This window comes from Prionailurus viverrinus, chromosome C2, assembly GCF_022837055.1.
Source record: "Prionailurus viverrinus isolate Anna chromosome C2, UM_Priviv_1.0, whole genome shotgun sequence".
NCBI classification, from domain to species: domain Eukaryota; kingdom Metazoa; phylum Chordata; class Mammalia; order Carnivora; family Felidae; genus Prionailurus; species Prionailurus viverrinus.
The window spans coordinates 58,572,081-58,599,263 of NC_062569.1; the positions used below are offsets into that span (position 1 = coordinate 58,572,081).

Sequence of the window (27,183 nt, forward strand, 5' to 3'; positions counted from 1 at the left end):
TAGCAAAGTGAATCAAAATTTTGAAGCGTACTTTAAATCTATGAATTAAAAAAGGACCACAGTTAAATACATACACCACATAGTTCTTGATGAACTAAGTTCCAAATTCATGAAGATTAGTAGAAGTACTGACAACATGAAAATACTATCTTTCTTTGCTTTCTTACTCTTGCTCTTTTCCAACTATATTAGTGTATTACAACATATTTCTAGACAATAAGTATGAAAGAGGTTTCTGAATGAAACTGCACTTACTTCTCTGTGGCTATAGCCATGCTGTATCCATAGAGGCTGTGAACATCATACTGTTTCCCCCAGTACTGAACAGCATCCATGCAAATTGTTTTGGAATACATGAGTTTGTCAAGAATATCTTAGAAAAAATATGTAAGAAATATTTCTTAAGAGAGAGTTTCCATTTTAAGCTTCATAATCCTTATGTACACATATATATGTACACATATATATATATATACCTATTTGTATTATACGTCACACAAATATAACGCTTTCTAGGTTAGTTTATTTAAATATAATTTAATTTTATATATGTACATCTGTTACACAATTACAAACCATCCAAATCCCTGCTTTTCAGGTTTTTTATTGTGCTTCAACTTACAGGCTTATGTGGTGTTGCAATAATTACTGTCATCTTCAGATGTACTTATTGCTGTCTATTCTCCCCTAAGAGCAAATCTTTCTTTGGTTGTATTTTTTACCCACTTTTAATGGTGAAAAACTCATTTTTTAGAATATGTGACATGTAACTATTCCCATTAGGTTCATTCGAAAAACTGCACAAATTACTGCATAAGGCTCGTGGAAAGAAGTTGATCATTTAAATTATAATTTCGAACAAATTGTGTTTCTTTTCATTAATTATTTGATCATGGGCAGTTTATCAGTAATAAAGAGAAATCAATAATCTTTCCCCAAATTTAAAATCATTCTTCTTTTCTTAAGCATAAAAAATTTAGCCCAAAAGTAACACAAAAACAGACAAAAACACATTGATTTCAGGGACTCAAAATTTTATCAAGGTTTGTGATATAGAAATATATGCTAGAATTTACCAGGAAAATTATTCTTAGTTAATGGTAAGTAAATAACCAAATAAAATTTACCAGGAGTAAAAGGTGGATAATTCAGTTTATTGTCATTGCATCCTTTTTTTGAACCTTGAACAAAACTGGAAACTTCATTCATGTCCTAAATGGATATAACATGAAGAACAGCAGATTTTAAGTGATAACAGAGGTATCTTGTATGGGATTCAGGGATTGTATATAACAAAAATGTATTTAATTTACCTAGTTCTAATTATACCTATAAAATATTAGTAACATTATAAGTATTAAGCAACTGTCTTTTCCAAGTAGTTGTATCAATTTTCTCAAGGTGAGTCCACCATTGTGCCACACTTCTGGCACATTCATTTATGCACCATCGTTTGCTCATCTTACCTGACATTTATCTAGTTTCTGTAATGTGCACTGCCAGCCGCGAGGCACAGCATGTTTTGTATAGCCCTTCATTCCTACACTCTCATGAGACAGTGAAAGTGAAAATAGGTAAATAGCATTTTAGCATTAAATGAAAATAGTTATGACCTTACTTAACCCCTTGAACAGTCTCAGGGAACCCTAGGGCAGCTGGACCACATTATAAGAACCAGTGACCTAAACATCTCTTGGAGGCAGAATTGTGGGGATGTGTTTATAGATTTTTTGCCGTGTAAACGTAAGCCGTGATAGTATCTTGCCACATACTAGTTTGTGACCATTACTTTAAAAAAATAAAGGCTTTGAACTAAAAAGATAATATATATAAAATTATATATCACACTACACATGCTCAAAAAGTAATCTATTTCTTTTTCCTTCTCTGTTAATTGCATTGTAGGACTTCCACACATTTTTGAAGCTTATTTCCCACATGTCTATAATATGCAGTCTCTGCTGTCACAAAGACTTCATACTCGGTCAAGTCCCTTGTTAATATTGTTTTTCTTCAGAAGGAATAAATTTTCTTTATTAGTCTTTTTTTCTTCCATACACATCATGCCCAGATGGAATCAATGTGAAACATTAAAGTTGCAAAATAAATTTTTCATCATTAAAAGGTAAATGTTTTCATTTCCTAAATATTTTCTCTTTAAAAAAGTTTTTAATGTTTATTTTATTTCATGTTTTTTTTTTTGAGAGAGAGAGAGAGACAGAGCATGAGTGGGAGAGGGGCAGAGAGAGGGAGACACAGAATCTGAAGCAGGCTCCAGGCTCTGAGCTGTCAGCACAGAGCCGGATACGGGGCTTGAACTAACTAGTGGAACTGAGTCATGACATCATGAGCCTAGATGAAGTTGGACACTTAATCGACTGAGCCACCCAGGCTCCAAATATTTTCTTAATAGCTACAAAGAAGAAAAATTATGTAGTTATTCTACAGTATTGGGGTTACTTTATTGAAATTACCTGGAATATTATATTCAATTTGATTTTCCTGTGTCTGGTAAAATTAACACAAAGAGATACTATAGTTGGGCCGCCAATAATTTTAGATGAACCTAAGCACTTTTTCTTCATGAATCCATGAACCAAATTAAATTTAAAAATAATTTCAACTGCTGACATTCATAATTGGGAATCAAGTTGCATTATTTTAAATTTTAACTTTTTCTAAAGTATTTAGCATCTTATATGTGTAATTATTCTTGAGAAAATACAAAGCAAAACATTTAACTATGAAATTTATGTTATTTTATTAGAATTATGTACTTGCAAATTGAAATAAAATTCACAAGTTCTTCCAGCATTTGCTCAAAATAGACATAATTTATGTAACTTAAGAATAAACATAATTTTTAAAGAAATTAATTTATTTCACATGAAAAAATTGATCAAAAATATTTAATCATTAATATTATACTGTATGTTAACTGGAATTTAAATAAAAATTAAGATAAAATTAATTATTTTATCATACAACCATGTAAATAAGAGTAAATCAAATGTCTGATTTCACCAGTTCACAATATAAGGGAAAAGAGTCTCTGTACTCAAGAAGATAAATGTATTCATCTATTAAAGGGAAAAAAACCACTTTTACATGATTGTAACCATATTTTACAATAAACACAATATTTGCTATTTGATTATTTATTTTTAAAATATCCTATCTACTTGGAAAGATTTGTTATTAATTAAACATACTACACATAATGTAATAGAATATATTTGTATCTCTTTTAATGTATTTTGTATATTTGCACTTTTCAAAATTATGAAAGTATTTTTCTCTCATGTCTATAAATTATTTAAATGATGCTACATGTATTTAGTGTCATTTAAAAATCAACTCAATTAGTATTTTTAATATTACAACCAGCAGGTTGAAAGCATTGGAAGTCGCAAGGCAAAGGCCTCAGTGAATTGATAATAATAAGTATACCTACAGATATTCAAGTATCATTCAAACCATCCCAAATTGAGTAATGATTATTCCTAGGAATTGTCAATGCCATTTTTAGGGATGTTTCTGAAAGTTCTTTTCTTTAAAATCCATCGGAAATTGTGTACAAAAGTTTGGCAACTTTTTAAAATAAAACATTTTTAAAAAATCTTGGTATTTCATAATTTCATCACTTCATATTTCAACTAAGTCTACATAAAAATAGCCCCATTTTTCAAAGAATTCTAAAAATAATTCACTGAATTTTAAGTCTGTCACTGAATTTTAAGTTTCCTAGAACTATGTATTAAATTGTTGAGCTTTTTTATGGAAAAATTCTGCTTATTAGATTTTTAAGAATGAAATCATAATAACAACACGATCAACACAATATATATATTTGTTCAGAGAAAGTAGAAGTGATCTTTGAATTTTAAAAATACTGACTGGGTACATTTATTTTGAAATTACAGCTTCAGTCTTTATTTTTTTTTTCAACGTTTTTTATTTATTTTTGGGACAGAGAGAGACAGAGCATGAACGGGGGAGGGTCAGAGAGAGAGGGAGACACAGAATCGGAAACAGGCTCCAGGCTCTGAGCCATCAGCCCAGAGCCCGATGCGGGGCTCGAACTCACGGACCGCGAGATCGTGACCTGGCTGAAGTCGGAGGCTTAACTGACTGCGCCACCCAGGCGCCCCTTTAAAGTTTTTTTTTTTTTTCAACGAGCTTCAGTCTTTATTATGCCAAATGCATTAGTCTCTTATTTCTCAAGTATTAGGAAATTATTTCAAGAATGTTGCAAAAAAGATAATTCAAGTATATTATATATCTATATACAAAAATCTATTTTTCAATGAAAATTATGCTCATATTGTTTTCCAAAGTGATTTTAATATTTAAAATTAAAATTCAAAAACATTAGCTTGGCATTTAAATTATAAATCTAGGAAATGATGACACTAATTTTAAATTTGACAAAAAAATAAAATGTTTTCAGTTAAATAAGAATACTTTGTTTTATTGTACATTCATTCTATCAGAATAATCTGAAGAAAATGAAAGAATTAAGGAAACAATTTTATCAGTAGGATTTGATAGTTATTCAAGTAAAAGCTGGAAGCAGAATAACCATTGCTTATACATCATATAAATTAATTCAGTGATGTTTAGTGAGCTTTGAAATCATACTGATTATATTGCGTTTTGTTTTGTTTTTTAAGCTTAGTCAAATGCTTATGTATTAGGAGGAGAACAACTCCACCTTTCTCAGATGCTCCTCCCCTTCCCTGCCCTCCCTCTCTTTGGAGTTGAATCAGGTACTGTATTTATGTTCAATGGATATAGGAAATGAAGTATTCTCTTTCTACAGCACAGTCAGATTCTCTTTCACTATTCCTAAAGTATCAAATACTGTAACTGTGCTCCAGTGGACTCAAATTATTTCATTAGCAGAAACAAAAACCCAAACATTTTAACTTAACTAATACAACTGAAGTTGGAGCTAGAATTAAAAACAAAACCAAGAATGGAGTGCAAATTTTTTTGTTATTTCTATAGGCTGCTAGGTATTATTGTGACCTCACTAATTTTGTGTCCAATAACTAAAGCCTCTCCATTTTCATTCTATTCTTAAGAATCCTGAAGAGTATGCTAACCTCTAACTCAGTTCCATGTTGTCAGGTAAAAACATAATTTTCCTCTTTGTATTCTCCACAACATACCTGATATACTGATGGTGCAAAATATACACTTAACTAAGTAATTGATTAAATAATCACTGAATAAATAATGAGCACTTCGGGGCGCCTGGGTGGCGCAGTCGGTTAAGCGTCCGACTTCAGCCAGGTCACGATCTCGCGGTCCGTGAGTTTGAGCCCCGCGTCAGGCTCTGGGCTGATGGCTCAGAGCCTGGAGCCTGTTTCCGATTCTGTGTCTCCCTCTCTCTCTGCCCCTCCCCCGTTCATGCTCTGTCTCTCTGTCCCAAAAATAAAATAAACGTTGAAAAAAAAAATTAAAAAAATAAATAAATAATGAGCACTTCATGAAAGTAGAGCTATTGTGTAACTCAACAAAGAAAGACATGGATGTCCCTAAGACATCCATTATCTCCTTCTAAAAATCTGTGCAGTTGTAATAACTTTGAACAAAATCTCTGATGTTCTTCTGTATTCAAGTTTATTAGACTTCTTTTTTCCCCTGGAACATAGAATTGTGGGGTCACCAAGTAGTTTCACTCACCAAATATGGTTGCAGTTTCCATAACAAAAGACACTAAATCATGCTATATGGTAAACCCAGAAATAAGTAATCAATAGCTACAGATACAAAACTTCATCCAAAGAAATTTTCAAACATTAGCATTTCCCTTTAATAGCTTTACCAATAATCTAGGATTTTGGTTGTTGCTGTTGTTGTTTATCTTGAAATAAAACATTTAACCTATTTCAATTTTGATTTGTTTTATTCCATAATTTACTAAAAAGAAAGTTTCTAGGGGTGCCTGGGTGGCTCAGTTGATTGAGCATCCAACTGTTGATTTCAACTCAGGTCATGATCTCACGGTTCCTGAGTTTGAGTCCCACGTAGGGCTGGCTCTGTGCTGATGGTGCAGAGCTTACTTGGATCCTCTTTCTCCCTCTCTCTTTGCCCCTCCACCACTCGCATGCACATGCACATGCATACATGCACTCTCACTCTGTCTCTAGCAAAATAAATAAATATGCTTTTTTTTTAAAAAAAGCTTTTTTTAAAGAAAAGAAAGTTTCTAAGGGTTAGTGATATGTTATTTTGTATCCATAGTGCTGCAATCGCTTGAATACTGTAGACTATAATAAATGTTTTTAAAATTGCACTACTTACCTCCAAATCTTGCTGTTTTCAAACATAAATTGTTAGTCATAAAAATATGGCATCTTACTGATAGAAATGGAATTTATTCTATAAAGTGTATCACTGAAGAAGAAAACTTGCAATTTGCAGTTTTTACTTAAGATTCTTTTCTAACCCAGGAACATGACAGGTATGAATTTATACATTCGAGAAAAATATTATAAAATTTTTAAATTTCATGTTCAAATGATTACAAAATTTACTTTGTCAACTTTATAATTATTTTATATATTTTATTTATTTATTATAATAACAATAATTATTTATAGAAAAATAATTCTATGCTAATTGTCTAAAATTAGTGATTTAAAATAGCTACTTACAATCCAAAGTCCATCATATTTCACTTCTTGATGGAAAATGCTGCATTCATCTGCCCACCAATCTATGCAGTTTGGATTAGTAAAATCAGGGTATACTGTTAATCCTGGCCACACCTAAAAGAATAGATCATTCATATATATACATATATAAAAGGAAAAATAAATAAATGATAACTCAACGTTATTGAGTAGATAAGAATAGTAAAAAAAGCATTAAAGTTATAATATTGTACTTCTTAAGGTTTATGTGATCCATGCACCATCTATATGTATAATAATCTTAGACCTATTTTAAAATGTTTTAAAAAATAAAATAAAATGCATATAATGAGAGTAAAGTAGAGAGAGAGAGCATAAGGCATTTAGGAAGGCAAAAATATAAAAACATGGGATGAAACTGCTATTTTGCAACTAAATTTATTTCTTAGCATACTAATGGGTTAGGTTAAAAACAAATAAAAACTAGACAATGTATTCATTGTCTGAATAAAAAAAAGTACACGGTTTAATTTCCAAAAGCATTTGTTTCCAAGAAATTCAAGCAAAAAAAACTCCTTGTGTATTTATTATTTATTTAACAAATGAGAATATGACATTTGTTTTGTGCTGGGTAATGTTCCGAGCATTTTCATAATTAATAGCTCATTTAATCTTCACTAGAACTACAGAAGATGGGTATTTTTTTAATCACTGCTTTACAGATGAGTTAGTCACTATAATTAAACCCACTTTACAGATGAAAGAAGTGATAAACAGAGAAACTAAATACATTTTTCAAGATCACACCGCTAATCAGTGGTACAGAAGGAATTCAAACACAGCAATCACATATCTGAGTCCAGGCTATTAGACACTACCCATACTATGCTGTCTTTTTATACTTCTTAAAATTATCTGCTCATTACTTAAAGTAATGACAGACTAGAGAAATTCACATTCAGATGAATGAAAAAAATAATACTGTTTTATATCCAAAAATATGACTATTGGCTATCCAATCTGTTCACAGCAAATGGAGTAGGTTTAACAGGGTATATTCTGTGAGATAGTAATAGGAATTATGGGAAGAAATTCAGCCTTTGTTTCTGATGGAGCTCATAATTATTTGAATAAGACTTTCACCAGAAATTTTGATATTGATGAATTCAATAAAAAGTGATGGCTAGTGTATCTTCATTACAGTAAATAATGCTATAATACATGTTTTTTATACACTGACATTATCTCTTACTTTATTTCCTTTGACTAAATTACAGAAGTGGAATTACCAAGTTAGTGTATCTAGACTTTATAGTTTTTGATATGTCTTAGAAAGCTGTCTTCAAAAGAATATGTGTTCTGGTTAAGATTATGCATTTGGGAACTAGTCATTTTCATAACTCTTCTTTATTAGCTCTGTGATATTAGGGAAGTTACTATACCTATCTCAAATTCATTTTTTTCACCTATAAAGTAAAAATTCTAATTATAGGTATGTATCTCATTATTTTACTGTGAGGATTAAATACAAATCATAAAATTTAGTATCCAGCACTAAAGTACTCAATTTATAGAAGTATTTATTTTACATCAAAATATCAGAATTTTTGTAATAATCTAATTATATTTTGTTAGTTTTGTTTTAATTGTGTATAGCATTGAAATCTATGTCTTCTTACTAAAACTGTTTTAGAGATAGAAATTATGAAATATTTCCTCTCTAAAATTTCTTTACACAATTAAAATACCAATCTAAAATTTCTTTACACAATTAAAATACCAAGTCCATATTTGAAAGCAAATACACACACACACACACACACACACACACTTACGAAAACTGTCATTACACAACAGAAAATCTAAGCAACACAACTTTAATGAATATCATAATTTACCTCGCCAATAATTGCTGTAGTCCCATCTGAATCATTTACCCACACATGTTTTGCATTTCCCCTCTCATAGGTGGCATATGCCGTTCCATTGCTTAGCTTATCTATGGAAATTGCGGGATCCTAATAATAGAAAGAAGAAACTATAGAAAATATATTAAGTTACAAATATGTAAATACTAAAAACATATTAATACATAATGTCATTACCAAGATGATGACATATTTCTGTCCATGGTCGTGCAAATCTTGAACAAATTCAGGGAGGCCTTTAAATGCAACTTTATCATAAGTAAAGTCTTTCTTTGCTTCCATATAGTCAATATCAGTGACCTGTGTATCCTGAAAATTAGTAGAGTATATTTCAATAAGTAGTACTGAAAGGACTCTAATCACTTCAACCTTTAAGCCCAATGCTTTATAAATATAATGATTAAAAGGTAAATGAACTTAGATCTCTTTTATTTTACTAAAAACCATGAAATAGTTTATAAACTAATTTTTCTAATTCTAAAATACAAAAACATTAAGTGATTATTCACATTTTTTTCAGTGATGATCACTGAATAAGTACTATATTTTATATACAGGAATCATTGTATAGAAAACAAAGCCTATATGCTACATAAAATACGTTAAAAAGTATATAGGCAGTAAAAAATAATCTATTTTAAAAAACTGAATATGATGTTCACAGTTAAACATGTATTCTAGTATAAATAATAATTAGTTCTTAAAATCTCAAGTAGACCTGGCCTTGTGTATAGATTTAAAATATCCTTTAACATTAAAACACATCTTAATAATCCACATTTATATTATATAGTATAATATCATGTGTAATGCTGACAATCACATTTATTATTATGTGACAATATTTAACTTGGTATGTAATCCCATAAACCCTTCATCCCACTTACAAATGGTATGCCAGCATCCCGATTTCTTTTTACCACTTCTTTCACTACATCAAGTGACTTATAATTCCAGCGACTCAGCTGGAATCCAAGACTCCAATATACTGGCATTGCGGGTCGTCCAACAAGCTTGAAGTAAATGGATATTTGATTAATTTCAATAAAGAACATTAAAATTATTATGAATATGCTTATTATTCTAATATCTCTGATATTTATTTAACTTAAATTACATATTTTGAACAAAGAATTAGTGTTACCTGCATTCTAAAATGCGTTCTGGATTTTATGTTAGAATTTTATTATAAATTAGTGTGTCGTCACAAGAGGACATGACTTTGCAAATACATGGAAATCCAAGTGTAAGTAATAGTAAATTGTTTTAACTAAAACTGAGTATTAAGTTATAGTATAGTATAGTATAGTATAGTATAGTATAGTATAATAACCTTTTTGGCATAATGATTTTTTTTAATATAGGCATACACATACACACACATTCCATGATTTCTCTATCATATATGCATAAAAAACTACAATGTAACAATTCTTAAGTTACTTATATTGGGTTATATATTCTATTCAATTTAAACATTAAATTTATTTTAAAAATAAAATAGTATAAAAATTGAAAAAGTTAGCATTTTTCATCTCATTTCACAAACATCTTATGTTTCACTACATTTCATTATAGATTTGGACATATAATTGAAATTTCTTTGTGTGTGTAGTATACACATGTAACATAATTTTTCATAAAAGTATGTAAAATATTATTATATTAGCTCACATATTATTTATATTACACTCTATACAGAAACATTGTTTTTAAAACTATTCACCAAATGAATTGCTTTATATTTTAACATATTGAGACCTCAAGAGTGTTAGCTTATACAGAAAAAAAATTGTTTTTCTTCAAACAATAAAGTTTCTTTTGCCTACTCTCCACATAGCTTGTACCTCATTTAAATGCAGTGATTAACTATATTACATTCTACACAACTATTGTATCTTATTGCTTAAATACACGCCTTTGGAAGACTGCCCATAAAATTATTTAAAGCAAGTGCACTACTATACTAAATGTATGCTGCATTCATACGCCATGCATAACTCAGACTCAATTCCTGCTGACCACAGACTGTACTCAGCATGTAACAGACAACAATCCTAGCTGGTATTTCACAAATCCAATGTCAAATTCTTTTTAAAAAATGTGCTATCCACAGTTTTGGTGGTGTGGTAACCATATGCAAAGTTGTATAAAGGCCAGCCTAACATTGTAATTATAATTTAGTATTATAGATTGTAAATTTTGTATCCTTTTCTGAAGTTCATATTTATCAATAGCAATTTGGGAATTGTTAGACACTGTAAATTATTTAATTGTGTAAAACTCTACCTACTCTCATATCAGACATTTGGATCCTAATTAAAGAAAAGTTTTTGATAGTAATTACTTCTCTTTTAAGATCATTTTAGCAAATGGGAAATGTATATCAAAATACACATCAATAAAACAAGATTTTAAAAATAGACATAATCCGTAAATCTTAGGCCAATAAAAATAATTTATTTTTCCATGCTAACACCAAGAATTATGTACCAACAGTCACAGGAGAAAAATTATATAAAATAATTATATAAAAGAAATACAGAATTATATTTTAGAAGTAGACTCAGGGTACCCCTGGATTCCTTGTCTCTCTAAGACCCACCTTGGACTTAGGTACATGAAGACATTATTTAATAGGGAAGCAAGAGTTGCTTAGACAGATGACATAAGACTTCACACTATGTTTCAAAATCTTCTGTTTTAAGCCTGAGCATCAGAGACAATTTTCCTGGAGTTTACCTACTATGCATTAACAGCAAGTTTTACTAGTCTTCCTTATAACTCATTTGCCTCTAGGATTTTTATCAAAGGGGTGTATGACCTACGCACCCTTGCGTACCCTCAGCCTTGAATAGAAAATACTCTCCTTGGCTTTATCCCACCAAAGTAGGTCATGAATAAGTAAAGATTTAATATGCAACATTTCAAAAAATCCTACTCCTGAACTCAGCTGCCTAGAACCAATAAATAATTTGATATAAGAAATATAGACATATAAATATGCATAGTCATTATTGTATAGGAAAGACAAAAACAAAAACCACCTACTCATACCTGAAAATGGTAAGATTTAAAAATATATTTAGCTAAGAGGCCCCAGATATCTTAAATAAAATTAGACATGATGGTTGAAAGAAAAGTATAGTAGAAATTAATTTATTAAAATAGATGTAAAACATACCTCTTGATACTGTTGAACTACTTGTTCTGGTGTATCTCCTAGAAAGATGTAAAAGTCCAGAATTCCGCCAATAACTCTGTAAGTTACTATTGGAGTAGGCTGGATGAAAATTTCTACAAATTAAATTGGAGAAACATATATAACTAGTAAAAATATACACAGTGATAAAATAACCGCAGTGTCTATTTTAAGTACTTCATATTAACCATACATTTTTGCACTGTTTTTAAATAACTAAGGTAAAATAAGATACTAAAGATAGGAAGAATATACGAGAAAAGTAGAACGCCACCATCTATGAGGTTTATGATAGGAAATCACAGCTGTTTCCTTCTACAGATGTTGGCAGAATCTCTCCCTGGAAACTGCATAGCCAGGTAATCAGTCCTTTTATAACAAAATTTTGTTTTCTGAAATTGCATTTCAATTAGTTGTGTTAATTGAAGATTCTCTAAAAGGTCATATTCTCACATTAATTTTTAAGAAAAAACTACAGAATTTTTTTTTCTCTACATAGACAATAATTGCCTGGATAACCATTTTAATATACTGTTCTCGCTGGGACACTGTTGAATTTTGGAACTTTTTATTATCACTAATTCATATGTTATACATTGGTATTACACTCACAACATTTAAAAAAACATTCTACATTACTTGAATTATGATAAACTCAAAAATTAATCTTCTTCTTTCTCTCCCTACATTATATAGACTTTCCTTTTTTTTTTTTTTTTTTTTGGTTGTAGTGGTATGTTAAATTATCTTAACAAGTGAGGCTGTGGGAATGGGAATATTCCTTTCCATGGATGTGTTTCACTATTGCTGTGAAAGCTCTGAAGAAAGTGCCTGACTATAATAACATAGTATACTCTCCCCAAAATAGACACACTTATAAGTAAAATTCCATTGTCTTACTCACTACAAACTCTGCTTGTAATAATTTCATATACTAAATCATTACCAATAGAGTTTACTCTGACATACATTATTGGAATAAAGAGAACAGTTCAAACATTTCAAGTTATATCTCATTTAAATATATTACCAGATAAATTACTCTTACCCATTGCATTGCTGTTCATTAAGAAAACACCAAATGACTTTCCAGAAGTATCTTCGATGCACATGAAGAATGTCTGATGACCATATAAATTATTATTATTCTGTAAGGCAAAAATTTGAACATTAATTTTAAAGTATATTTAAAGTAAAAAAGATTATATATTTAACATGGTCTTTATATATTCCCATTAGTTTCTGTAATTTACTCCTCATACTTCTATACTAATTACTATACATACCATATGAAACACTGTGGCAAAAAAATTAACCTATTTTGATTATTAATATGTTACTATATAAAATATGTAACATAATATATTCATTATACTATGACTAGATTACTTAACTTTCCTTTATGTCTTATCTGACTGAGTTTTAATTAGCCATTCATGTTAAGAAAATGGCACTTTTATTCATTATGGTCCATGTTATGTCCAAGGCAGGACAGGGAATTCCAAGATGACGTCCAACCTTATAGAACTTCCCCACTACATTTGCTATAAACCAAGGAGTACATGAAATAGCTGAGAACAATTGGGAATACACTTATAAGGCAAAAGAAAAAAGAATTCCTGGCTGATAGGATATGGAGGTTCCAAGAAAAGAATGAATGGAAAATAGCCTGGTGTTTATTAGGTGTTCATTACAGATAGTGATGCTATAAAAACAGACTGGTAGAATCTTTATTAGTAGTAGTTCTGTACCAAATGAGGCTCTTTAAAGCAACCACCATTTATTCATTTTTGGGAATGAAATAGCACTGGCATTTTAAAAGTCACTAACAATTGACTCAAAGCAACCATGAATCAATTAAAAATATTAAAATTTTTTTAATGTTTATTTAATTTTTGAGAGAGAGAGAGAGAGAGAGAGAGAGAGAGAGAGAGAGAGAGGTGGGAGTTAGGGGCAGAGAGAGAGGGAGACACAAAATCTGAAGCAGGCTCCAGGCTCTGAGCTATCAGCACAGAGCCTGATGAGGGGCTTGAACACACAAGCCATGAAATCACGACCTCAGCCGAAGTCAAATGCTTAAATGACTGAGCCACCCAGGAACCCCTAAAAATAATTTTTTAATGATATGGTCTTTGTTCTAAAGAATCTCATCTTAGAATTATATACAAATATATACACAAAGACTAACCTGTAGTGACTGTCATACTAAAACATGAACAAAAGTTTAGAAATAAAGACTAATTCTGCACGGGGGAGTTTGGGAGAAGTTCTTATGAGATTAAAGTTCAAATTATCTCTCAGTGACTTATTGTACAAATGATAAGGAACCTCAAGTTACAGTATTTAAAAAGGGAACCAACCCTCTGTGCAAATATATAAACTTATATAAGATTATCATATGTTATGGAAGGGGAAGATGCAGACACAGATGTACAATATGATGTCCAATAAATAGGCAGACACCATATCATACAAAGTGATAGAGAACACAGTAAGTGTTTAGAATTATTCTAGCTCAATGACTAGCCATGTATTGGTTTAAGCATAAGAATTATTGAAAAGGGAATGATAGAATACAAAAATCAAATCAAAAGAAAATATTCATAAAATAGATATACCTATTTGAACTAAAATCTGTTGGTTACTTTTTGAGTTAATTTGAGACTATTAAAAATCATCACCCCTGAAGTAAACAAGCTCCTATATTAGGTTATCACTGACATACAATAAATGATGGCTTCAAATAGGGTAACATTATCACCTTCTCCAATATAATGATTTTATTTACATAAAAAAAAAAAAAAAAGAGTTCCTTACGTCACCGGGAAGTTGATCCCGGGTAAAAATTGGCCATGTTTTCCAGTTTAAATCGTGACGAAATCTCTTATGAATATGTTCCCCAATGCCATAAATATATTCATTGGAAAGTCTGGTTGAAATCTGTAAATACTGGTCAGAGTACACCAAAGGACCAATGCTGGTGTCAAACCTGTACAATAAAATAAATAAATGATCTAGAAACAAATAAAATGTTCTACAAAATAAGGATCTATGTTACCATGCTGAATATTTCACTTTAAATATGTCAATCTTTAACTGTGATCACTTCTTAGGAATATATGAATTATACCATAAACAGAATTTGTTAATTTCATCAACACAATTTGCTTCATCACCACCAATATGATTCTCCGTATACATCCTCTCCTTTAATCACCACAAACTTGAAGTGTAACTACCAGTATCAGTTCAATTCTACAAATAACACAAATTGGGAAAATTATGTCCTGTGTTCTAAGGTGACAAACTGGTAACTAGCAAAGCCAGATTTCAAACCCAGTTCTGCCTTGCTCCAGAGACACTATTTTAAAATATAGTACTAAACTAGCTTTCACACCTCTAACACATATATTAAAGTTAGGTTCAAAATAATTTTTCCAAAATTAAGAAGATTGTATGTTGGATTCATATCAGATATATCCTACAAGAAATGTTAAATGCATTTAATACTTTTGTGACAATTAACATAATGTCAATTGCAAATCATTAAAATATATTTAAGGAAAGTAACTGCTGAGATTTAATCTTGACAATTGCTCAGTTAACCTTTTTAATTTAATGTTTATTTTATTTTTATGAGAGAGAGAGAGAGAGAGGGTGAGGGGCAGAGACAGAGAGGAAGACAGAGGATCCAAAGCAGGCTCTGCACTGACAGCAGAGAGCCCGATGTGGTGCTCGAACTCACGAACTGTGAGATGGTGACCTGAGGCAAAGTCAGAGCTTAACTGAGTCACCCAGGCACCCTGCTCAATTAACCTTCTTAGAGATGCGAGATATCTTAAAAATTGCTAAATCCCTTGCTGCAAATATCCCCCCAAATTCATTCATAATGAAAGCATTCAGGCAATATTTAATTAAGTATATACATTTTCATACACATTATTTCATACATATGTATTTTTCATATATATATATATATATATATATATATATATATATATATATGAAGTCCTTTAATATGACCATGGGAATTAGCCCCTTTCTGAATAACTATTTGATTCTAAAAATTGGCAACAGAATATGATAAACAATGGGGAAAGGACAAAACAGGAGTTCTAGCTATGCAAAAATACAGGGAGAGCTAAAATGCTTTTCGGTGATGCTCTTTACCTTCATCTTTGATTGGCCCTAGTTTGTGCATTTTCATTCACCTTTGTACCTTTCATCCACAGGAAATAAAACTGCTTTACATTATAGTCTTTACAAGGATGCACATCCACCCATTTGGGAGGAAATTTATTCTTTCTGAAAATGCCTTAAAATTAAACTTTTCCTAATTCTATGACAGAATAGAATTGACTGGTTATTTAACCTTAGAGAAATGTAAAATAAGATACTTACAAAATTCTATTATTGCTTTTTCTAATAACTTTGATGCTAAATGGATTTTCTACAACCTGCACGTCATACAATGTATTAGAAGCTGTGGTACCAGTAAATTCTTTTACTAACTGATGAGGAACTTCATATCTTCTATTATTTGGATCAGTTATCTGTAAAGATTAAACAATTAGCATCATTTGATTGAAAACCATTATTTCATCTTCCAATTCAAAATTAAGTATCAAATGCAAGTTTTGAATAAAAAATACTAAATTTAGTAACTTAACAGAGGAACTATTAATCTGGCCATAAACTTAATTCTAACGTTGTTGTATGGTTATGCACAGAATTGTATACATTGTTAAGGAATATAGAATTGGTCATAAAAGTACCGTATATAATAAAAATATTTTTGGCTGATAAAAATATATATTAATTATATAATATAATATTAATATATATTAATGATAGTATTACTAAATATTGATTCTTGAATACTGTATCTTTGTGAGTTTAATTATTCTTATTGCTTTTTAGTGTTCATCTCCTTAGAAATCCCATGAAGAACTTTATATTTGGTTAAAAAAAATACCTAATTCTTGTGAAATTGCTGAAAAAGTAGTGTACAAAGAATATGGTGTTGTTTTCACTTCCAAATCCAAAAGATCCAAAATTCAAGTAAACTACTCACTTACAAAATAATAGGAATTAGTGTCTTTAAAATCATGAATAAAAGGGATACCTGTAAAAAGAACTAGTAAGTATAAGTCACATGTATACACCACAATTAACATGTTTCTCAAATTAAATTTTAAACTAATCCTTCATCATAGTCTATGGTTGAAGTAATAAAAACTGCTAAAGTTTATTGAGTGTTTACTCTTCTCAAGACACTGTATCCAATATTTTACATTGAGAGTATTATGAAATTTTTCAAAAAGAACTGCCAGAGAAACTATTCTTATGATACATTTCAGTAAACAGGCTCAGAGAACTGAAATAACTAGTCCACTTAGTCCTTTGCTTTGGAATAAGTATTTCTTAAGAGAGAAAATGTCTTGGTAAGATGAAGAATGTGCTCATAACTTCCTTTTATGATTAATTCCTCTTTATAAATATCAAAAAACAAACCTTAAATCGGAAACGATTGGGTGTCTGATTTTGAGTTGTGATAAGAACACTAGTAATGTCATTTCCAAAGAGCGTAGGTGAAGGTTTCCTGTTTAATTTGGCTTCAAGCCCTTAAAGAAAGAAAAAAAGTTGGTGCGAGTGATTTTATTTATAAAGAGTAATAACTATTAAATATTTTTAATATTTTTATAATTGTATTTCCTTTATTACAAATAATGACTTCTTTTATTATTTGGAAGATACAATCTTGCAAAAATAAAATCCTTGATCTAACATATTTAAACATTCTTGCGTACAAATTTCCCACTTGATTCTATTTAAGATATTTTCCCAAAGAAAAATTTAAAATATATTTTTTGTTTTCCAATTAAAATATATTATATTGGATCACCATGATGGAACATTTCTCACCAATACTTGTTGTTATCATTCTCTCAACATTATAGCCATGATTATCTGCGAAGAAGCACCAAGGAATAAGAGAGTCATTCCATGGCTTCCAGCAGCAGCCTCTCTCTGAGCAAACTGCCTGTTAAAACATTTATAAAAGGAATCATATCACATGATTAGTACTGTTATCATGTGTTAATACCTAGTTTTTAAACATCCATTCCAATAAATGTTTGAATTAAATGCCTGGAAAACAAGCTGATTTCTTCAAGAATACCGTATGTTAAAATAGCATGTATTCTCAGGGCACCTGGGTGGCTCACTTGGTTAAGCATCAGATTTCAGCTCAGATCATGATCCCACAGTTCTAAGGTCAAGCCCCGCGTTGGGCTCTGTGCTGACAGCTCAGAGCCTGAACCCTGTTTCAGATTCTGTGTCTCCCTCTCTCTCTGCCCCTTCCCTGCTCATCATGTTCTGTCTGTCTCTCTCTCTCAAAACTAAGTAAACATTAAAAAAATTAAACAAAATCATCTATTCTCTTGTTCCTTTCACTTAGCAGAAATATAAATATTTGATAATGTGAATTAATTACATCCTATTAGAAATTGATACTCTGAGTTGTGATTTATCAAATTTACATATCTGTGCACATTATTGTAAACTTATGTTTTTCTTTATGTCTTTGATTTTAATTTTTTTATTTGAATATACTGCTCAAAGCAATCTACAGTTTCAATATAATCTCTATCAAAATACCAACAACATCTTTCACAGAACCAGAACAAATAATACTAAAATTCGGACAGTACCACAAAAGACACCAAGTAGCCAAAGTAATCTTGAGAAAGAACAAAGCTGAAGGTATCACAATCCCAGATTCCAAGATATACTACTACTAAGCCTATGTTTTTTTTTAAAGTCTGCCCTATGAGTAATTATAATGTATTCTGTTGTCACATAGTCAATACAGAAGAACTGAAATATTTTTGACTATCAATTATGTATCAAGCTACAAGTGAGTGTATAAAGATGAAGACATGCCCTGAATTCAAGCCTACATAACATGTTTAAGGCAGTTATTTCCAGCCACTTGTTAGTTTAATATTTTAAACTAATTTATGTGCCAGGTTGTAACTAGTTGTAGCCATTATATCCAAAGAATAAAGCAAAACACTGAGCTCTTGAGTAGTTTTATGATCTGTATGGAAAGATTATGTGAAGTGGAAAAAACTATATATGCTTATGTAAAAAGTTGAGGCACATGGTAATTCTGTGTGTTAACACTGATATAATTAAAAATCTACTTAATATTTAAATTTAATAGTGTTACACACTTTCATAATTTGAGCATCTGTGTATTTTTTTCTTGCCTATTTGTCTTGAAAATAGTTTAAAGCTACTCTTTCAGAGGCTGACATATTAACTTATCTCCTACTTTAACATCAAATTAAACTGGCTTCAGATACACATACACATGCACACACACAAGTACAAACATACATACATGTACATTGAAAATGGAAGTACAATTTGACCTGATATTTTAGGGGTTCATTACCTATCAGAATCTAAAGTATGTGTGACTTCTGATCAGGTAATTTTCCCTCTAGTTATAGAACTTATAGAAGTACTCCCAGCAATAGAAAGAGATAATTACACACACAAAAAATTGTCATTTATGGTAATCTTTACAAGAAGCTTTTTAAATGTTGGTACAAAACTGAGAGGTAGAACTAAACATAGAGAAACGGATTTGGGAAAGTGTAAAGCTGTTAAGAAAATATAAATAAGCAAACTATAATCACATTTTGCTAAAATAAAAAAAATATAGTAAAATGGAGTTACATGAAGTTCTTCCAAACATACTATATTTGGGTCCTAGGCCTGTTCTAATAGGATTGTCTGAATGAAAAGAAATTTATTCTCTCACAGTTCTGGAATCTAGAAGTCCTACTTCAAGGTGCTAGCTGAACCATGCTCTGTCCAAGGCTCTAGGAAAGACTGCTTCCTTGTCTAGTCATAGCTTCTGATGGCTCCTGGAAAGTTGGCATTTTTTGATTTGAAGACACCATACTCCAATCTGTACTTCCATCTTCACACTGCCTTCTTCCCTGTGGTTCTCTGTATGTCATCCCCTTCTCTTGAAGGGACACCAGTCATTGGATTTAGGACCCACCCAAATAGCAAGATTTCATTTAGCATATAATTACATCTGCAAAGATCTTATATCCAAGTAATGTTTATTTTGAGAAAGAGAGGGACAGAGACAGAGAGTGGGAGGAGGGGCAGAGAGAGAGAAGAGAGGGAATCCCAAGCAGGCTATGTGCTGTCCATGCAGAGCCTGATGCAGGGCTTGATCCCATGAATCACAAAATCATGAGCTGAGCCAAAATCAAGAGTTGGATGCTTAACTGACTGAGCAACTAGGCTCAAATAAAGTCATATTATAAGGCTCCAAGTAGACATGAATTTGTAGAGGACATATCATTCATACCACTACATATACACAGCAAAATACTAGTTCAAAACTGTATATCCTCATTGTTTTAAAAAAGCTTTTTTAATGTTTATTTATTTTTAAGAGAGACAGAGACAGAATGTGAGTGGGTTAGGGGCAGAGAGAGAGGGAGACACAGAATCCGAAGCAGGCTCCAGGCCCTGAGCTGTCAGCACAGAGCCCGACGCGGGGCTTGAACTCATGAGCTGTGAGATCATGACCTGAGCTGAAGTCGGACACTCAACCGACTGAGCCACCCAGGCGCCCCAATCCTCATTGTTTTTAAAATATGGATAATTTTGGTTTATCTTTAGAGATTTTGATAATTATTATTTATGTTTAGTCATTCTGCCTATTTTTCAAGATTACAGGCATTTTCCCCTATTATTGTAATATTGTTTAAAAAGTTACTTTTGTTTTTATTTAAATTCCAGTTAGGCTTAATAATCTATATATAATTAATTTTATGATGTGAGCTCAGTCATTCTCAATTAGTCACTTCTGATATCTTTGTAAACTCTTGAGTTAAAAGAACCCCTTCCAGGAGCCTGGGTGGCTCACTTAAAGCGTCCGACTTCGGCTCAGGTCACGATCTCATGGTTCATGAGTTTGAGCCCCAAGCTGGGCTCTGTGCTGACAGCTCAGAGCCTGGAGCCTGCTTCAGATTCTGTGCCCCGTCCCCGCCCTCCCCTGCTTGCATGCTCTGTCTCTCTCAAAAATAAATAAACATTAAAATTTTTTTTTAAAGAACCCCTTCCAGAATTGTTAATGACATGAAAGTAACTGGATATTTGCAGTATCATTCTTTTTGCTCAGGAGGAACAGATGAGGCAAGAACACAATAGTGAATGATCCCATGAAGACTTGTTCCTGTTTAAGTGAGCTAGCTGCTTAGGACAGCCGCTGGGAAGGAACAGGTGCTCATAATAATGTCTAGTATTTGAGTGCTTTCAGTGCATTACATGTTTAGTCCCTTCAAGAACTCTATGAGACAGGGGTGCCTGGGTGTCTCAGTCAGTTGAGTGTCCAACTCTCAATTTCAGCTCAGGTCATGATCTCCTGTTTCATAGGACTAAGCCACATGACTGGCTTTGTACTGACAGTGTGGAGCCTGTTTGGGATTCTCTCTCTCCCCTTCTCTGTTCCATCCCTGCTCATTCTCTCTCTCTGTCTCTCTCTCTCTCTTCTCAAAACAAATAAACTTGATAAAAAATAAATAAAATCCAGTTAGTTAACATAACGCAGAGTATTAGTTTCAGGTGTACAACATAGTCCACACTTCCATAAAATACCTGGGGCTTATCACAAGTACCCTCCTTAATCCCCATCACCTAGTTAAGCACCCCCCCTACACACACCTCCCCTCTTGTAACGATCAGTTTGTTCTCTATGGTTAAGAATTTGTTTCTTGGTTTGCCTCTCTCTCTTTTTCCCCTTTGCTCATTTGTTTTTCTTCTCAAATTCCACATAGGAGTGAACTTCAATTTTCTTTTTTCTTAATTGGAAAAAGCAAAAAAATTAAAACACATTAAATACCCATCAATAGTCATAAACTTTGGTGGATAAAAATACAATAAATTTGTTTTTTTCTTATTTTTATTATATGTGTGTTAGTATACATATGGAATTACATGTAATATTGTTATTATTATAGTTACAGCAATTGATTGTTTTATGGACTGAACTGTGTCCCCCAACAATTCTTAGGTAGGAAGCCTTAATCCCTGACCCCTTATCTGACTGTATTTGGAGATAGGGCCTTCAAGGAGGTAATTAAGGTTAAATGAAGACATAAAGCTGGGATGCAAATCTGAAAGGATTGGTGCTCTCATAAAAAGAGGAAGAGATGCCAGAGCATGGTCACATATATACTCTCTCTCTCCTTCTGTGCAAGCACAAAGGAAAGACCAAATGAAGATACAAGAATCCAGCTGTCTACAAAGCAGGATGAGATGTCTCGCTAGAAACCAACGCTGGTAGCATCATGACTTCTAGTCTCCAGAACAGTGGGAAAGTAAATGTCTATTATTTAAGCCACTCAGCCTGGCATTTTATAATAGAAGCCCAGGCAGATTAATACATTCTGGGTAGAATTATAGCTGCTGTTAAAATAAGTTCACCTTCTTTTCTTAAATGACAAATACTTGTTAGCTGAAATTTGTTAAATTCATAAGTTTAATTTGTTTCACATTGAAAACACTCTTTAGCAACCTTACAGGCTGACAGTAAAAACTAATAGTAGCCATCAAAACCTTAAACAATTAGCTTTTAAATATTGTTTCCCTGGAGCACTGGATGTTATATGTAAGTGATGAATCAGCAAAATCTACTCCAGAAACCAGTATTACACTGTGTGTTAAGTAACTAGAATTTAACTAAAAACTTAACATATAATTATTAAATAATAAATTATAAGTAAATACAGCCTTCAAACTAAATAAATAAAATAAAATAATTAATGTCATTTCCCTTTAAGATCTTAGCAGCCCATATTGTCCCTAATAGAATTCTATGTTAAGCTTCAATTGTTCCCTAAGAAGAATATACCTAAAGAGAATATCTGGCCAATTATCTTAGTGTGTCACAGTAAACACTATTTATCCAGCTCTATTATCATTAGGTAAACTATAAAGACTAACTGTTCCTAATACTGTCCTAAGAAAAATCTCATCCATTTGCTACTTTTCATAGCAAATATTAAAAAATTATGTGGTAACTATGAGGTAGCTTAGGTTAAGGCTAATAGAAAAATTTATAGTTCATTTACTTAATCTGCTTGTGATGAAAAGAGAGAGAGAGGTGAGATTCAGGTATGTCTATTACAGATAACATATATTATAGATCTGCATATTACATGCATATAATAGATAAATAATATACTATAGATATGCATATTACATTAACATATATAATATAATAACATATAATATATAATTAATATATATTTACATTATGTGGGTATTATAGATTACATAGATATTGCAAATTGTGAACACACACACATTCACACACAAACACACACCTTCACTGACCTTTATTCTCATAGGTTATGAAGACTAGGAAGAGTCAACTCAGGGTTACATGAATCCATTAAGTTACCCTTAATTTTCTCCATTTGGGCTTCTCCCAAACTACCAAATAATTAAAAAATAATAATTTTCCAAAATATCATATTACTTTATTTTCCACAGACAATTCTTGTTTTTAATTGTTTTTAATGTTTATTTATTTTTGAGAGCTAGCAAAAGAGAGAGAGAGAGAGAGAGAGAGAGAGAGAGAGAGAGAGAGCGCAAATGGGGGAAGGGCAGAGAGAGGAAAACACAGAATCAGAAGCAGGATCCAGGCTCCAAGCTGTCAGTACAGAGCCCGATGCCTGGCTCGAACTCACAAAGTGTGAGATCATGATCCGAGCAGCAGTCAGATGCTTAATGGACTGAGACACCCAGGCACCATTTCCACAGACAATTCTTAATGCCATCATTACAAATACTTTTATGGAGCATTCATTTTCTCTCATATTCTCTCTCTCTCTCTCTCTCTCTCTCTCTCTCTCTCTCTTATACTCTCAAAGGTTACAATTTTTTTAAGAAGTAGATTTGCAAGAATAGGTTTCATAAAGGTTTTTAAAATTAACAATAGGTTGTTAAGCACGAAAAATATTAAGTTGTGAATTTAAATTGAATAGAAGTACAGGAAAGCAAGCTCAGTAATTTCTGTTATTTCTCATCTCTTTATACAGAGCTACAAGAAAAAGATAAATGTAGCCCAATTGATGGCTAGATCTTTAAAAATATGGCATTGATCCGATATTGAGCAATTATCTTAATATACTTACTATAATATATATCTATTTATAAAAAGCATTAAAGTCTTTTGTTGCAGACCTTTGTTGGTAATTGATCTGGAATGCAATTTATTCTCTCATTGATAGGATCATTTAGCTCACTTGGACACTTTCCTGAACCAGGAAACACAGTGGTTGTACGAGTGGTAGGTGGGCTTGAAGTAGAATTACTAATCGCTAGGAAATAGAGAGGTCAATAAAATAAAACACTGTGTTAAATTAATATTTTCATATTGTGGGAGTAATAAATACCTTACATTGTAAGAACAACTAAATTTATATATAATAAAAATAAAAATAAATTTTACATTAATAAAAAACTGACATTTTCAAGTCCTGGTTACCAAAAGAAGATATCCAAATGGTATTTAAAAAATTGTGCAGAGCCCTACTGAGTGTTTTTGTAGAAAACCAAAATATTTTCACAGAAGATCTTGAGGTAGATTCAAAAGGAAACAAAATGTACACCATATGTACACCACCATATTTACAAAAAAATGTGTTTTATAGATGAAGAAAGAAGATGGAGAAATATGGATGGGAGAAGGAAATAGAGAAAGAGACAAGAATTACTGCAGAAGAGAGAAAGGTAAGAGGGAGAAAACACGTTGGAGTGGACAGAAGAGAAAGCAGGGCACAGCAAAGAAAAGTAAATCCCAATTCTATATAAGACCTTTCCAGTAATCAGATATGGGTAACAAAATTGGTTACTTCACAAAGTAGTGAGTTTGCAGTATACTAGAAGAAAGTAAAACAAATGACTAAGAGCAGTAGAAAATTAACTATGGTTAGACTAGAAGATACTTTGTAACATTATCCTTTCCAGTCCTGATTTGGTCTAGAGAGAATGAAGAAAAAGGGAAAGCAGGTGAGGTGGATAGGAGTAGTATGCATTTACTCTAAATGAGGATAGAAATATTCAGAAAAAAAAATAGATAAACTTTTCAAGCTTTGTTTCACCTTCCCTCTATCCTTTTTTTTTTGTTATACATCCTCTCTCCTTTAAAAAAAACAAAAACAAAAAACAAAAAACAAAACTGAGCCTAAAATAAAGAGGGAAGTCCCATAGATTTTCCACCCCCCACCCCCACTTTTCCAAGTATCTGAAGGCCAGAGCAAAAACCTAGGTATTTCCATTAATTAGAAGAACCTCACTAAAAACAGTAGATGATTATTCCTCCTCCTTCCATTAACACCTTGATCCCTTTGCCTCTTCACTATTTCTCAAGCAACACAACGTGGGGAAGGTTATTAATGTCAAAGCAGATAGATTCCTTAATTACAACAGCTCTTAACTAAAATAACTGTAATAGAAAAAACTGGAGTAATTATGTAACTTCCCAGAGATCTTTCTTAACATTTCATCTCATGTAGATAACTTTTAATAACCTATAACTAATTTGGAGTAAAGTTTCTTTAACTTCACTATAAAGTGTAAGTATTTTTTAACATTACTTACCTTCAACAGCAGGTGTCCTAGTTGCTAAAACAGCAATTAGGGCAATAGCTATTATAGTAACTATAGCAAAAAGGACAATCAGAGAGATTTCTAATCCAGAAAATTTCTTCCTTGCCATCTAAAGAAAGAAAAGAAATATATGTTTAAAATGTAAAATATGTACTTACAGTACACCACCATCATTATCATTAAAGTATATACATTCCTCTTTTTTTAGCTACAACACAAGCAGAGCTGCAGACGGCTCTGTTTATAATCTAAATAAATATTGGCAAAAATGTAAACAACACTTGCAATTTTTAATAAACTGAGTGAATTTGTGGTACACATTATTGTGGTAACTAAGGTGAAACATAAATAGTGGAAAAGCGAAGCAAAGATCTTTCAGCAGATGTGCCTTGCTCTCTCATTTTAGGGCCTTTCTCAAGTGAAAGAAACCTACCACTTGCACTGTGTTCCCTACTTCTCACAATTTTAGGAAGGAGATGATGTTATCCACATTTTGCTTCTTAGCAACTTCAAGCTTAGAGAAAATAAGTTATTGTCTCTCAAAGTCAAAATGATTTTTAACCATAGTTAATACAATTGGATCTCAATTTCAATACTGCTTTCTTATAACAATACTGTGGAAAAGAATATAAATATATTTGGAAAGAATATACATATGAATATAAATATAAAATATTGTGAAAAATTATATATGTATACAGTATATATTTGGGAGATGTCATTTAAAAAAATGTTTGAACTGCATGATCTCCAAGTTCCTCCCTCAAAATGAAAATAAAATATACTAAACTCTTGTATCAAACACAGGTGCTTATTTTCTGATAACATAATACATTTCAGTTAGTATACAGAGGATACTTAAATGTAGATTGGGAAGAGCTTTTTTTTCCAGCGATTATCTTAAATTTTATTTGTTTAGTTTAGTTTTGACCATACATCTCTCATCTCTCTTAGTCTTCAAGTTTCCCTGACTTTTCTGTATTCTACGATTTTTTATATAAATCTTATTCAATGGCATATACCCAGGTGGGAATTTAGAATTTCCATGGTAAATGCTTTAATAAATTGCAGATATTATTTTTCTTAGATTTTATTTAAATTTTAGTTACTTAACATACAGTATAATATTAGTTTCAGTTGTGCAATATAGTGATTATAAATTGCTGATTTTAAAATAAAACTTTTGGCCTCTCACCCTAGCCTCTTCTGTAATTATCTAGATCAGTTCATATCCAGTTGCCCCAACCTAAAAACTTCTTTCATTCATTCATTCATTCATTCAAAAGGCCTCTTGGTTCTACCTCCAAAATATTTTCAGAATTATACCTTCATCTTAACTCCAACACTGCAACACCTTTTTTGTATAACATATCTTCTTAGTACATGTTGTTTAGTCTTTCTTCAATCCTTCCATATCTGCTTTTCTAGGTCACTTCCAATTTATGCCAGTTCAAATGCCATATCCTTTGTGAGTTCTTTCCTACTCTTAGAGGCAGAGTTAATCCATCCTTTTTTCCATTTTACCATATTACATAGCATATCTACTGCCCTTCTTTATACATATGTCAATTTCCTTAATTGTATTGCTCTATTCTTAAAAATTTTTTTTTTTTTTTTTTCAACGTTTATTTATTTTTGGGACAGAGAGAGACAGAGCATGAACGGGGGAGGGGCAGAGAGAGAGGGAGACACAGAA

The 27,183-nt window shown here is 31.6% G+C and overlaps 1 protein-coding gene across 1 annotated transcript in view; it reads right to left on the reverse strand.

The window, feature by feature from the left end:
* Window positions 1-27,183, reverse strand: part of SI (sucrase-isomaltase) — a 160,315-nt gene that overhangs the window by 77,877 nt on the left and 55,255 nt on the right. The window contains exons 2-15 of the mRNA XM_047875261.1: window positions 25,479-25,596; window positions 24,060-24,196; window positions 17,700-17,817; window positions 17,289-17,398; window positions 16,176-16,327; window positions 14,592-14,763; window positions 12,823-12,922; window positions 11,757-11,869; window positions 9,460-9,585; window positions 8,750-8,881; window positions 8,543-8,662; window positions 6,666-6,779; window positions 1,128-1,212; window positions 256-373 (exon numbers count right to left, since the gene is read on the reverse strand). Of these exons, the coding sequence (XP_047731217.1) occupies window positions 256-373; window positions 1,128-1,212; window positions 6,666-6,779; window positions 8,543-8,662; window positions 8,750-8,881; window positions 9,460-9,585; window positions 11,757-11,869; window positions 12,823-12,922; window positions 14,592-14,763; window positions 16,176-16,327; window positions 17,289-17,398; window positions 17,700-17,817; window positions 24,060-24,196; window positions 25,479-25,596 (1,715 nt within the window). The remainder of the gene's footprint in view (window positions 1-255; window positions 374-1,127; window positions 1,213-6,665; window positions 6,780-8,542; window positions 8,663-8,749; window positions 8,882-9,459; window positions 9,586-11,756; window positions 11,870-12,822; window positions 12,923-14,591; window positions 14,764-16,175; window positions 16,328-17,288; window positions 17,399-17,699; window positions 17,818-24,059; window positions 24,197-25,478; window positions 25,597-27,183) is intronic.